The following is a 14,041-nucleotide window of genomic DNA, read 5'->3' on the forward strand; positions in this document are numbered from 1 at the left end:
GCCTCATTAAACACTGCACTCCTAAGTTGCACAAAGACTGTCTTGAGATTTGCACCAATAGGCACGTTCAAGTTATTATACCAGCCCAATTTTTAGTCGTTGTTTTCAGCCAACCCAGGAACGTTTTAGTTAATTATGATAGAAGAAAGATACATCAAAATGGTGGGCACTGTGGACATCTATGATTTGAACAGAAGATGACACCCAAGGTTTGTAAATCCTAGCAAAACTGAAGCATCCAGGATATTTGCATTTTAAATGCAGGCTTTTTAACTGCCTTTTTAAGAAGCTGCCATTAGTTTTAAGCTCAGCTGTGCAAAAAGATTGAGCAAGAACTTTGAGTATGTACTTTTAGCTATGCAAGTTCATTTTCACTTTTGAGACATCCGCTGTCCCACCCCACCAACAGAAGAATATAAAATACAATTTTGCCACAATGTAAGATGACATTTCAAAGCTAGCATTTTAATTAGTTATTTAAGAAGCATTCCTGGAATTTCTGGGAGAGTGTAATATATACAGTATATAATCTAGGCAGGAGTGTTTAAAAATATAGTTTATTCCTTCGGTTCTCAAGTGATGATGCTAATGATTCCAGCTACAAGGACAGCATAACAACTATCATTTTGTTGTGTTACTACAGTTAAGCTTGTTCCATAAGTAAGCTTGTTCTGCAACACCATGGAAAGATTATCCAGGGATGTTTAAACAGTACACAAACACACAAACAAATATACCATTCTGTCAAACTGGTCTTTCCCCGCAGATATTGAGGGACTTCCCACTTTTGCGGGGGGGAGAGACATTATTTATAATTTAAAACCCTGCTACATAACTTAAAATCATATATGTTAAAAGGTGCTACTCTATTTCCGGATTGATAATCCGATGTGACACTTGGCAAAATTCAATCTGTGTCTTGGAAAAAGTATCTGCAAAAATATAACCCTTGACTTAAAAAATGCTTAAAACTAGAAAATACACTGAAGTTCATATCACCATTGGGTTAACACGTTTTTAAAAGCACAGTAGGACAAAAAGAGAAGCGCCCATTAAGTATATCTAACTGGAAATATTAGAGATGGAGACCTTATGTCAGGCTGTGATTTATGCACACAGAATGCTTTGGAAGCAAATGCAGAAGATAGCAGATCCAACTCTTCCCGTTACACTTGATCACGAAGGCGCGCCAGTCTCTGTGAGAGCTCATCCTGCAGAATTCAGACCAACCAACAAAAGGCATTCATTAATGCACTACTTAAGGGACAAAGACTCAACTTTCTAGAAGAACAGCAGCCAGACCAAAGAGAGACTGAGCTCTGCTAGGCTTGAAGATCTACATCTAAATTATAAGACTACGGGTGACTACCCTCTTATGCCCTATCGACTCAAGGGAAGTGCTGGGAAATAATTACATAATTCAATTCAAACCTGGAAATGGCAAGAGAGAGCTGGAGAGTCCTCATGGCTCGCGAGACCTTCCCTGGAGCCCAAAAAGGACATCAGTGAGGGTGGAGGAAGCCCTGAAGAGACTGGAGGTGCAGTGGGGCTTTGTTTATGCTGCTCACCTTCCATGCCTAACAGCTAATGTGCATGGTAGCGCAGCAACAGCTTCTCCACTTCTCCTCCAGCCTCCTGCCGACCCCAGAGCGTCCATTCTAATTGTGGATATTTTTGGATGCAGTATTTTGGGTTTGGGCTGAAGCGAGAGTGGCAGAGAGGGTGCTCCCCATTTTATGCAATTTCACTTATGCACATGGGGCCCCAGAACGTAACCCCTGCGTAAGTAGGGGAGTTGCCTGTACTAACTCCTTCTAAGCTCTTTATAGGCTTATAAACACAGTGCAAGAGGAATGGGAAGGAACAGGAAAACAAGCAAACTCTGAAACTGAGAGGGCATGAAAACCAGTAAGGCTGCTTCTTCTTAGCTCGCTTGTCCTGGTATGAGATCTAGCCAAACTATGAGCTGGCAATAGTTAGTTCATGTACATCTAAAATAGCTTTCTCCAACCTCCACCTGTTTTGGGATTACACCTGGACTAATATATGCTGATGAGATTTTAGAGTCCAAAACATTAGGAGGGCACCAGTTTATGGAAGGCTGGTCTAAATGCTCCAACTGAAGAGACAATCTTGCATGCTATTAAGGCAGAGGTGGGACACTTTTCCATATGGGCATCCTTCCGGAGGCCACATCAGTGGTAGGCAGAGCCAGAGGCCTGATGGAGCAACAGGTGAGACTCTTACCTCTGCAAACCAGGCTATATTCCGGGCCCACAAGAGCAGAGACTTACACACACCCCTCTCCACCCAGGCAAGCATGAAGCATCTCTACAGTTCAAGCATACATTCCAGCCAAGCCAATGCACTTAAGGAGGGTGTGGAGGAGGACTGATAATGGGTGTCCCAAGGACCAGATGGAGAAGCCCCAAAAGGCTGTGCTTGGTCCCTGAGCCTTAGGTTCCCCACTCCTGTGATAGGGAAGAAATACCAAGCAAAAAGAGGGTTTACCTGTTCCGCTGAAGCAACACTTGTGCCAACAGAGCCTGTCTGTCCCTGAGGTAGTTCCATATTCAGGTCAAGGCTAGAGTTCAGAAGAAGAGAAACCAATATACAAGAAGTTATTCTGATAGTAGCCCCCACACCTCAGGTGCACTTATTGCCACAAGCTGAAAGCTTCCCAGTTGTGCTCACTTCTATCTCCAGTCCTCAACATGTAATATGCCAATTAATAACAGAGTAGCAGGTATAAGAGATCAGGTTTATGAAATATCTGCACCACTGAAGGGGTGCATTAATCCTCTGCTGTCCTCACATTTGTTACTTTTCTGCCCCTTCACTTTTGCCCTGTTCTATCTTTGCAGTGTTCGAGATGGAGACTATGCCACTTCTGTGTAATTTTGCATGTGGTACACCACCTTGCTGTTTTTTTAATTAAAAGTGCAACCTAGAAATAAATAAATCAATGAATAAATAAATAAATAAATAAATAGTGCTTAGCATTATTAGAGAGTTCCAAGTTTTTTCTTACTCATGTTATTTCAGAGAAGTCCAACATGTAGTTTTCTATCATTCTGGTCTCATAGTGATCTCTCAGTCAAAGTAAGGATACTGTACTTGACATTATATATCTATCATCTATCTATCTCCCTCCAGCTAAAGGTGGAAATAGCCATGTTTTTTCCTGAGAGAACAGCACTATACTATCATTGCAACGTATTCAGTTAACATTATGCTTCCTGGATCAGAGGAAAGGCAGCATTTATTGCTATCTCAAGTGCATTAAAACCTTATTAAGCACTGCCATTAGAATACTCGGTGTTTCAGTCTTCAAATGTTTACACTCACCCAGCTTCATCTGCCATTTCCTGCAGAAGCAGGTCCACTTGGTTCTAAAAAAATGAGGTTCAAAACAGTTTTACCATTGTAACAGACATGGAATCCAGCGTAATAGAAAAGCTCATGTGCGGTTTTTTGAACCTGTGAATACCACTAGAGGGAGCTAACACATTCACAAAGCAAATCTGGCCTCTCAAAATGCAGCTTCTTAAAAAGCAATTAAAACTAATGTTATCTGCACAAGCCTATGCCTATTTATTGGGGGGTAAGCCTTACTGAACTCAGCAAATCTTACTTCCAAATAACCATTCATAGGATTGTGCTGCATTACACTCAAGCCTATTTTTGATTTGTTTTTATTCATCATTTAGTGATGCTATCACTACATTTGCATGTATACCTTGAAGCTTAAAGGTGCTGCTGCTGAGACTACTACCACTACTACTACTACTACTAATATTAATTTTATTATTTATACCCTGCCCATCTGGCTGGGTTTCCCCAGTCACTCTTGGTGGCTTACAGTGCGTATAAAACATAGTAAAATATCAAACATTAAAAACTTCCTGATACTGGGGCTGCCTTCAAATGTCTTCTAAAAGTTATGTAGCTCTTTATATCATTGACATCTGAAGGGAGGGCATTCCACAGGGAAGGTGCCACTACCTCGAAGGCCTTCAGCATTCTACTAAAATAGTTACTAATTTTTCCTACTTTAAAGCAAAACAAAACACACACCCGATAATTAATACTGACAAAGTTCCTAGTGTAGATGCACTAATGGTTTTCTAACTTTCTGTCTTCAAGGAGAACCTTCCATACTGACTCATCTGCAGAGGAACCCTACTTATTGTAGAGGAATCAGAGAAATATTCTAGGCTGCACATCTTCCGGGTCTTGCCATCATCCAAAACATATTGGCAGCAGGCCACTGCAAAAAATCAGAGGAAGTAGACAAGCTGCTGCTCAGGAGAGTTTCCAAGCTCTTCCTGATTTCCTCATTAAATAATCATTGAGAAGCACTTGAGGAAGCCCAGTGAAAAATCACGGTATTATTATTATTATTATTATTATTATTATTATTATTATTATTATTATTATTATTATTATTATTATTATTTTGTCAGCAGAATAAATGGAGTAAACCTGACTCCATTCTCTAGCTGAGTCAGAGAAGGTCCAGCTGTAAGGGCTGTAAAGTCTATTTAGTCCAGCCATATTTTTCTTTGAAAGTCTCTCTCTCATACTGGTCAAGAAAGCACCCAGGTGCAGCGGGATAGGACTGCTAATGGCAAGTTATACCTGCTTCAATATTACTTACTTGTGGTGTTGTTAGTGTAGTGGTATTACTCATTGTGTCTTCCATCTGTGCTGTCTGAACATCTAAGGTTTCAAACTGCTGCTCAAATTTGTCCATCAAGGCAGATATCTGCACATAAGCAAATGATGTCAAGCCAGGAGCACAAATGATGTCAAGCCAGGAACAAAAGGGAATATCTTAAAACCCAACTTCTGAATTTATTTGTTTACCTTTTCCAAGTTCATACTTTTCAACGTAGCATCCATCGATTTAACTACTCCAGCCATTGACTTTGTTACCTAGGAGAACAACATATATAGTAACCACATTTTTTACATTTCTTATTTGAAACTTTGGGCAACTATAGCCCAAAATAAACAAACATGACATGAAATTGCACAACACTAGCCATTGTTACAATAGTTAGCTGCTTCTTCAGGAGATTCAAATAGACCACATTTCTATTTAACACATAATTTGAAATTCTACAGGGTTTTACCTACTTAGCAGCAAAAGGTCTGTGGACTTGCCTTGTACAAACCATCTTACAAAAATGTACATAGCGCAGGTTTTTTGGAAACTTATGTTTCTTGCTAAAACATGACAAAGCTGATTACCTTGCCCATTGTTACTGCTGTTTGAACTCTTGCTGCAACAGCATCCACCCGAGCACTCATCCGCAAGAAGTTGATGGCTTGATTCTTCTGCCGGATTGCATTTTCTGCATGTATTCTTGCCACTTCGGTATTGCCTTTCTGAATTGCCTTTTATTTAAACAAAGAGAAGCAGAACTCAGCTTTTCAACTAATTAAGAAATGCACGCTAATAAATCTTAGCTTTCAGACCTAGACCGAACCGTCAGATTCCGGTACACACATGGCAATAAGAAGGATGATGGCATACGATTCCTATTACACTTATTTCCTTGGGTACCACTGCTGTCATTGTCTAAAAAAATACAGGAAGAAGGCCAGCACTCTACATTAACAACACCAAACTGGCAGGTCCCTCAGGAGAGCTTATCGAAGCTTTGCAATTGCTGGCAGACACATACCAATAGTCCAACTAAAGATCATGTCAGATGATCTGCTACAGATGGGATAACATCACTACCCAAGTTTATAGAAATCCACTCTCCTAGACACACACACTGGATTCTGAATGAGGAGCTGGTACTGTATGGATGGGTATGAAAACTGACACTGTAGATTTAAAGGCTTTTCGGCCAGGAAATTTACTGCTGGGTAAGGTTCATTAACTCCCCCACTTGAAAAAGGAAAAAAGGGGGGGAGGGGAATGGGGAAAGGGAAAAAAGAAAAGAGAAGAAAATCCACTTTGAAAATGGCTGCTTTAGACTCCAAGGATTCATGCTCAACCATTATCTACATATGTTGGGGGATGGAGGGGAGATATTCTGTTAATTAGTTTGAAATAAATTAATATTTTATTTTTAGTTTCTAATGCAAACAGTGCCATCACCAATGATGTGTATAAACAGTGCAAACGTTTGTTTATAACTTCCTAATGTCATAGCGAAATATCCTGCTCACACACTATCAAACAGTATATACAGGGAACATCAAATGTAAGTTCATATCTCACCTTCTTAATTTTGGCTTTTTCAACCTTTTCTTCTTTATCACACTTTTTGGCATTTCTGTTAAGTTCTTTGGCAGCGAACTTCAAGTTAAAAAGATGCTCTTAAATTCAAGTTAAGGATGATGTTCTCAGCTAACAAGTAATATAAATGCGGACAGTGTGAAGGTGGTCTCGCTGAAGCTTTAAAGCTATATCCATGGTATTGCACACAAAATTCTCTAAATTCAGTACAGTGGTACCTCGGGTTACATACGCTTCAGGTTACATATGCTTCAGGTTACAGACTCCGCTAACCCAGAAATAGTGCTTCAGGTTAAGAACTTTGCTTCAGGATGAGAACAGAAATCGTGAAGCAGCGGCATAGCAGCAGCAGGCCCCATTAGCTAACGTGATGCTTCAGGTTAAGAACAGTTTCAGGTTAAGAACGGACCTCCGGAACAAATTAAGTACTTAACCCGAGGTACCACTGTACTGGATTTGATAGTTCACTGAAGAAAAGGCCATTATTAAAAAGATGGGCTCCAACACCCCAATCCCACCTAACGGGAAGTACTGACCACCTTGATCAATAAATTCCCAATAAATTCATCTGCCCTTTACCAGTCAGCTATAGAGTACACATAGTGCCCTCCAAAAATCCATGCACCTTGTCTAGTTTCTTCGGGGTGGGCAAGCTGAAGCAATTAAGCAACTGAGATAAGCAACCACTTGTGACATCTCCAACCCAGGCTCTGTTGTAGCAGCATTAGATTCAAACCACAGCCCAGTGATTGTCATCAGCAATGATTTAAAAATCTACATTTGACAGACTGATTCTTCTGCACAAAAAATGTCTCCTCACAACTATGAGTATCTCTGTTAATGCAATGGCATCAGAGAAGAAGATCTGTTTAGCTCTGCCACTGCCATTTCATTGGTCCTGCAACCGGGTACCACGATACAGACAAAGCCAACCCAAGTATCTTGTGATTTAAATTCCAGCCATTTCCCAGCTGTTTGAACAGTCTAAAACTCCTTATTATATAAAGTTCCTGAATCTCTCCAAGAGGGAGGGGGGACCTGTTCTTTAGTATATCCCAACTATTAGCCTTCTGATAGTCTTGGGGAGGGACACAGTAGAAATATCAGCTCTTCCAGTAATGAGGCAGGCAACAAAAAATATGAGCAACAATAACTCTCTAAAATCTCCGTAGTGTCCACCTACAGGCACCCAACAACAGGATGGGCAGGGGTCAATAAAACAAAAAGTTGGTTGCATCATTGCAAGAATCCTGCCTGTATCAACTGGCCACATAAACTGTGATTGATCCCACTGAGAAGGCATTGCACTGAACACTTCAGGTGAGTTGCAACAACAGTGGTATCTATGGCGCTATGGAGCCAAGCAACTTTATCCTCAATGTGCCATTCAAAGTGCTCACAACTTTCTGCCAAGTGTTCCAGAAGTCCAGCCATCACCCCTGGTACAACTAGTCTCCAGACCACCCAAAATGATTTGGCTGGCTGGCTCTTGGAGAATGTAATTGAAGCAGCAAAGTAGTTCTCCTTCACTGCCCTCAGTACTGCTTGGTATGCAGTGGTGTCCGATTTGGAGTGAGTTTTCAGCCACCAACACTCCAGTTGTCTCCAAGTCTGCTTCACTAACTACAGATCCTTAGTAAACTCTTCAGTAAACTCTGCAGCTCGTTGGTAAGCAGTGCAGACTCTGCAGGACCAGAGACTAACCTTGGGAGTGTTTGTGTTAATAACCATCCTCATCTTGTTATCCCATAATGACAGCAGGGACTTGACAATATCACTAGCTCTGGCTTCTGGAAAATCCTCCAGAGCAGTCAGGAACCTACGAGGTTCATTAATCCTCTGGGTTGGACCATCTGTATCAGTTATCACTCCTGTAGAGTAGGACTGCTGCCAAAAGTCCAAACTTCACTAGGATGCAATCTGACAGTGACTATAAGGTTAAGACAAGCCCTCGCTCCATATTCAGATGCCCTCTCTCTCTCTCTACAAAGCGCTGTTCTATGGGTTGGGACCAAAGACCATCTGAGGCAGTCCCATGGTTCCCATGAAATCCTGAGCTGGCTCCGAGGCATTAACGAAATGGGTAGTGAAGTCACCCAGGGCTAGAGTCCTGAGTCTATCCAAACCCACACTAGAGACCACTTCAGCTAGCTCAGTAAGGGAAGCTGTTGGGCAGAAAAGTGGAAAATACACCAACAGTATCCCCAATCAGTCTCCATGACCCCATGCCACATGCAGGACTCTCCAGTCCAGCTCTTAAGCAGAGAGGTTTCCTAGTAAAGGAAAGGAAAGAGGATTTATGACATCTTCTCCTCTCAGAGGCTCTGGTCTGAACTGGTGTTCCACAGGGTATCCAGCTGGGCAAAGCTGTGTCAGATCAGGCCCACCTAGCCCTGCAATACAGACTACATCAGCTATTCATTCATGTTAGGATGTGCAACATGTTCTTTTTATGAATCAGAGTAGCATTGAGAAACAACAACACCAGACCATTGGGCACACTGGATGAGCTTCCGAAGATATTCCTGATTACCCCTGCCCAGTCTATCATCCAGAATTGATCAACATCCAGATCATCTAGAAGATCAACAGGGTCTTATTATGGGACAATAACGTAAAGGTAAAGGTACCCCTGCCCATACGGGCCAGTCTTGCCAGACTCTAGGGTTGTGCGCTCATCTCACTCTATAGGCCGGGAGCCAGCGCTGTCCGCAGACACTTCCAGGTCACGTGGCCAGCGTGACAAGCTGCATCTGGCGAGCCAGCGCAGCACACGGAACACCGTTTACCTTCCGGGTGGTAAGCGGTCCCTATTTATCTACTTGCCCCCGGGGGTGCTTTCGAACTGCTAGGTTGGCAGGCGCTGGGACCGAACGGCGGGAGCGCACCCCGCCATGGGGATTCGAACCGCTGACCTTTCGATCGGCAAGTGGGACAATAGTGACTTTGAAAAAGAATAGGAACCATTTACAATATAACTGCAGAAACAACAGAAAGAAATGGTCTTGCTGGCAGGATTTAAATAAACATTTACAATTTTATTTACAGAGAACAAGAAGTACAACAATGTGATAACATAATATTGTATATAAACAGCAGATTGTATCATCTGACGTAATAAACCAGAAATGGTAGTTGAGGGAAGTCAACAGGGAGGGGGGAAACTGGAAAATGTATGTTTAGCAATGATACTGGATACTTGTTTTGAGAAAAGGAAATTAATAAAAATTATTTTTAAAAAGAACAAAAAAACCCAGGGTCCTATTATGAATCAACAGCATTCAGAAACAACAGCAGACTAATAGGCACACTGGAGAAGCTTCAAGTGATATTACAGATGGGAAGCACGCAACATAATGCAAGCATCTGCAAGCGTCTTGCAGACCTACCTCTATACAGCTATGTCTATCTCTCCCTGCACCCACAGGAATACTTGAGATCTGTGTCCCTCCCAGACACACTTGTCAAGCACCCTCCATTCCGGAAGCGCACACTGCTCCAGCCAACCATAGACTCACACTACAGGCAGTAACAGGAAGCAAATCGTCTTACCAACAACACTAGTTAAATAATTTGTTCACCCAAATCTCTTTTGGGAAACAAACAAACTACCCACCCAGTCTCTCACCCAGGGTACCAGCCCAACAGGACTGAATCAGTCTCACAATCTGAACAGTCCTGGGACCACTAACCCACCAAGTATGGGCATAAACTGCAGCCACACCTCATAGAGCCATACTACACATAACCCCAGCATAAAACCAATCAGACTTGTTGGTGCTCTTGACCTGCCCCAACTCGAAGTGACTACCCCTTTGGTGTCATTTCCTACAGCTTAAAAGGACTCACAGAAACACATCAATAGTGTGCTTCTTTCCACACATATAGAGTGGAGCCTACAGGTCAGCACTCCTAAGAAACAGTCAAAAAAGGGTAGGACAAACCCTATAGTGACAGACATTCCATTATGGGCAACCTGGTGTGGTGGGGGGAATGGGACCTATGAGGAGGAGGAGGGGGAAAGGAGACAAGGGTGGGGGAAAGAGATAAATTTATGTCCATTTACTTGCTGTATAAGATTTTTAAACACATGGATGAAAACTGTATTTGCTGCTAAAAGATAACAAAGAAAACACTATGGTCTCCCACTTGTTGCCTTACTAGTCCTGGGCTAAGCAGAGCAACAGATCTTAAGATGAGATATTTGAGTCCAACATCTAAGAGTGTGTGGCCTAATTTTGGGGGGAGAGGAGAAGAGGGGAGCCCTGCAAATGAATGGCATAGACTCACAGATCCCAAGCCCTAATTTGAGAAGGACTACTGTGGTGGGGAAAATCCTAGAAGGAAATTGTATCGCTCCTGTTTATTTTAGCAAGCACAAGAGGGGTAACCATGCTAATCTATGACAAGAACAGGGAGAAGGAGCACACTGAGAGAAGTCTTTAAGGCACTGCTGGAACCTAATGGCTTGTGGCAGAAACATCCATGAACTAGACATTGTAAATTAAATGTTATCCACACTTCACAGAGACACATACACATATAGCCACAAAGAAACACAAAGCACAGAAGGTCACACTATCACCAATTACACTTGTGTATGGACAGTACAGTGGGACCTTGGCTCCCAAATGCCTTAGGAGCCGAACGTTTCAGCTCCTGAATGAACGAAAACCAGAAGTAATTGTTCCAGTTCTTGAACATTCTTTGGAAGCCGAACATGACTGCAGGAAGCTGCTGCAGCCAATCAGAAGCAGCACCTTGGTTCCCAAACTGTTTCAGGAATTGAACAGACTCCAGGAATGGATTAAGTTCAGGAACCACGGTTCCACTGTACAATTACATTGTATATGCTACAGGGTGTTTTGAAAAAAGAAGAAAGACAGGCCACCTTTCATGTCTTCTTCACCCGCCACTGTATGCAATTATTTTCTCTGTACTCATTCATCTGCTTCAGATCTGCTTCTACAGCTCTGTACAGCTCTACTGCTCTGTACTTCAGATCTGCTTCTACAGATGCACAAAGTGGTGCATCTATGAAAGCCAATGTTGCAATAAACCTGCAATCAGCTTTTATGGTACCACCACAGATACTTTCTTTTGCCTTAGGAAGTAGTGCCATTAAACCATAGTGGTGTACAGGTTGAAAGCATTGGATCAGGGCTGGGTTTAAAGTACAATTCAGCCACAAAGCACACTGAGTAGCTTAGGGCCAGTTTAGCCCCCACCACCTCAAAGCATCTTACCACATTGGCAAAGGTGTGGGAGGAAGAGCGCCAGTGTGGTGCAGTGATTAATAAAATCATCTAAAGGAAAAGGGAGAAAACTGTCAGATTATGACCTGGGAGACCAGGGATCAAATGCCTACTCTGCCATGAAACGCACCAGGTGGTCTTGGGCCAACCTCTGCCTCTCTGGTTAACCTACCTCACAGGTTTGTTGTGAAGATTAAAAAAAATATGGGGAGGACAACCAAAAGCTTCTTGGACAAAAAATGACATAATAAATAAATTTCTTTCCACAGGGCCTGTAAGACAGAGTTGTTCCACCTGGCCTTTGGCTTAGAATCAGTTTGATTCCCTCCCCCTCTTTCTTTTTCCTCTCTCCTCCTGTGAAGAGGCTGCATGCTAATGTTTTAATGTTGCATCTTAATCTTTTAAATTGTATTTTAATCAACTTGTTTTTATTATTGGTTGTCAGCCGCCCTGAGCCAGGTCATGGCTGGGGAGGGCGGGGTATAAATAAAATATTATTATTATTATTATTATTATTATTATTATTATTATTATTATTATTTAAAACAAGTATGCAAAAAGTGCAACAACACCCCCCCTCTCTAATATTGTAAACAGAGGAGGGGGGTTTTAGGGAGGGGTTAGAGCCCTCTCCCCCAGCTGTCGCTCCCAGAGGGAAACACCAAGGTGGGGAAAGGTCTGCTCCGGAGCTCCGCCCACCCATAGAACCCCCGAAGCCCACCAATCGAGAGTTCCCTCTGCCGTCCGGGGGGGTTCCAATAGCCACGCCCTTCGCCCCTGTCTACCCCTCAGGCTCCCTCCCGGAGATCCCCCCTCCCCCCTCCGGCGTTACCAAGGATACTTTCCATGTTGGACATGGCGGCGCTTCAAGGGCCGGCAAAAGTGGGAGGAAAGTGAGCTCCGGTTCGATGGCGTCTGCTGCTTCTTTAAAATCCCGGCTTGTTTGTGTTCCGTGTGGGTTTTTTTTTTTTTTCTTCCTCCTTTCGGGAATCCACTTCCTACTTCCGCCTACTCCTTCCCCTCAGCATCCTGTCACGTGGTCCGGGTCAGTGTCAGGGCTGCAGAGAAGACGGGGGGGGGAAGGAGGGGACTGAAACTGCGCGTGCGTAGAGAGCCATAGCCAATGAGAGCGCAGCCTTCACTCTGAGGGGAGTAGAAAGGAGGGCGACGGGAGGAGCTCTTCCTCCAGCCTAAGGGGTGCTAGTACTGGGTGGTGACGTCACGGCCCTTGAAGTAAGGCGGGGGCGCCTGTGAGTGCTCGCTTTGGGCTTTTGAAGCACTGCCCCCTACAGGGAAGCAGAGGCAACTGACTGGCGCGGATCGCTCGCTCACGTGTCAGTTCCAATTTGTAGTGTAGTTTTTTGGAACGCGCAGTGATATTTGAGGATGAAATGGACAGAGCAAACATGCTTTAAATCTTCAATAAGGATTTGTTACTGTTACATCCTTTCTCCCGAATGAGCCCAAGGCATCGAGCAGTAAAGAAGAAAAACAATGCAATTAAAAATTAAACAAAAAGCTCAGTAGGTACAGCCAGTGCTTTTTTTCTTTAAAAAAAATGTTTAGGGATACTCTCATTTTGACTCAATAAAACCATCATTTTATACATCAAATTGGGATGGGGGGATACAGTGGTACCTCTAGATACGAACAGGATCCATTCCAGAGCCCTGTTCACATCTAGAGGCAGTGGCGTAGCGTAGGGGGTGCAGGGGGGGCCGGCCGCACCGGGCGCAACATCTGGGGGTTAGGGTTAGGGACGCAAATCCACGGGTTAGGGGGTGCAAATTACTTGCCTTGCCCCGGGTGCTGACAACCCACGCTATGCCACTGTCTAGAGGTAAACGTAACTAGCGACGGCGTGTCTGCGCACGCACGTGATGCTTTTCACTGCTTCTGCGCATGCTCGTGACGCCATATTGGGCATCTGTGCATGCGCAAGCAGCAAAACCCGGAAGTAATGTGCTCCGTTACTTCCGGGTTGCCGCAGAGCGCAACTCGAACGCGCTCAACTCGAAGCGTATTTAACCCAGGGTATGACTACAGTAAAAATGGACAAAAGTACAAAGATTCACAAAATGTTTAGGGGTATGCGTACCCCTGTGTCCCCCAGAAAAAATCACTGGATACAGCATGAGACTCTTAATCTCAGGGTCATCGGTTCAAGCTTCATATTGGGTAAAAAAATCCAACATTGCAGGAAGTTGGAGCAGATGACCCCTCGTCCCTTCCAATCCTACTATTCTATGATTCTGTCTTTAAAAACATTTAAAACGGTGTTACGATAAAATCTGGGTGCGAGGCTGCTCTGCCACCCAGCTCGTCGGACTAAGTCCACGGGTCCCTGCGGAGGAAAATGAGTTCAGCCTGAGACAGGAGCAAACTGCAGAAGATCCAAGTTTATTACGCAACAGGTTCAAGGCGAGATTGAACAGCGAGAAAGGGGTGACATGAACTTTTGAAACTTCCCTCCATGTCCCAGAATACAGTGCGAAATCCATCCCAGTTACATCATGAATACATTAAG

General features: G+C 43.4%; 1 protein-coding gene across 1 annotated transcript; it reads right to left on the reverse strand.

Annotated features, from left to right (window-relative positions):
• Positions 1-444: 444 nt before the first annotated feature.
• CHMP1B (charged multivesicular body protein 1B) lies at positions 445-12,532 on the reverse strand. The gene is made up of 8 exons (XM_083424104.1): positions 12,356-12,532; positions 6,242-6,339; positions 5,257-5,403; positions 4,870-4,938; positions 4,661-4,768; positions 3,349-3,392; positions 2,512-2,584; positions 445-1,211 (listed from the first exon to the last, which is right to left on the reverse strand). The coding sequence occupies exons 1-8, from the start codon at positions 12,369-12,371 to the stop codon at positions 1,167-1,169; spliced, it is 600 nt and encodes a 199-aa protein (XP_083280230.1). The 5' UTR covers positions 12,372-12,532; the 3' UTR covers positions 445-1,166.
• Between the last annotated feature and the right edge of the window lie 1,509 nt (positions 12,533-14,041).

Source organism: Podarcis tiliguerta (genome assembly GCF_965153285.1).
Source record: "Podarcis tiliguerta genome assembly, chromosome: Z".
NCBI classification, from domain to species: domain Eukaryota; kingdom Metazoa; phylum Chordata; class Lepidosauria; order Squamata; family Lacertidae; genus Podarcis; species Podarcis tiliguerta.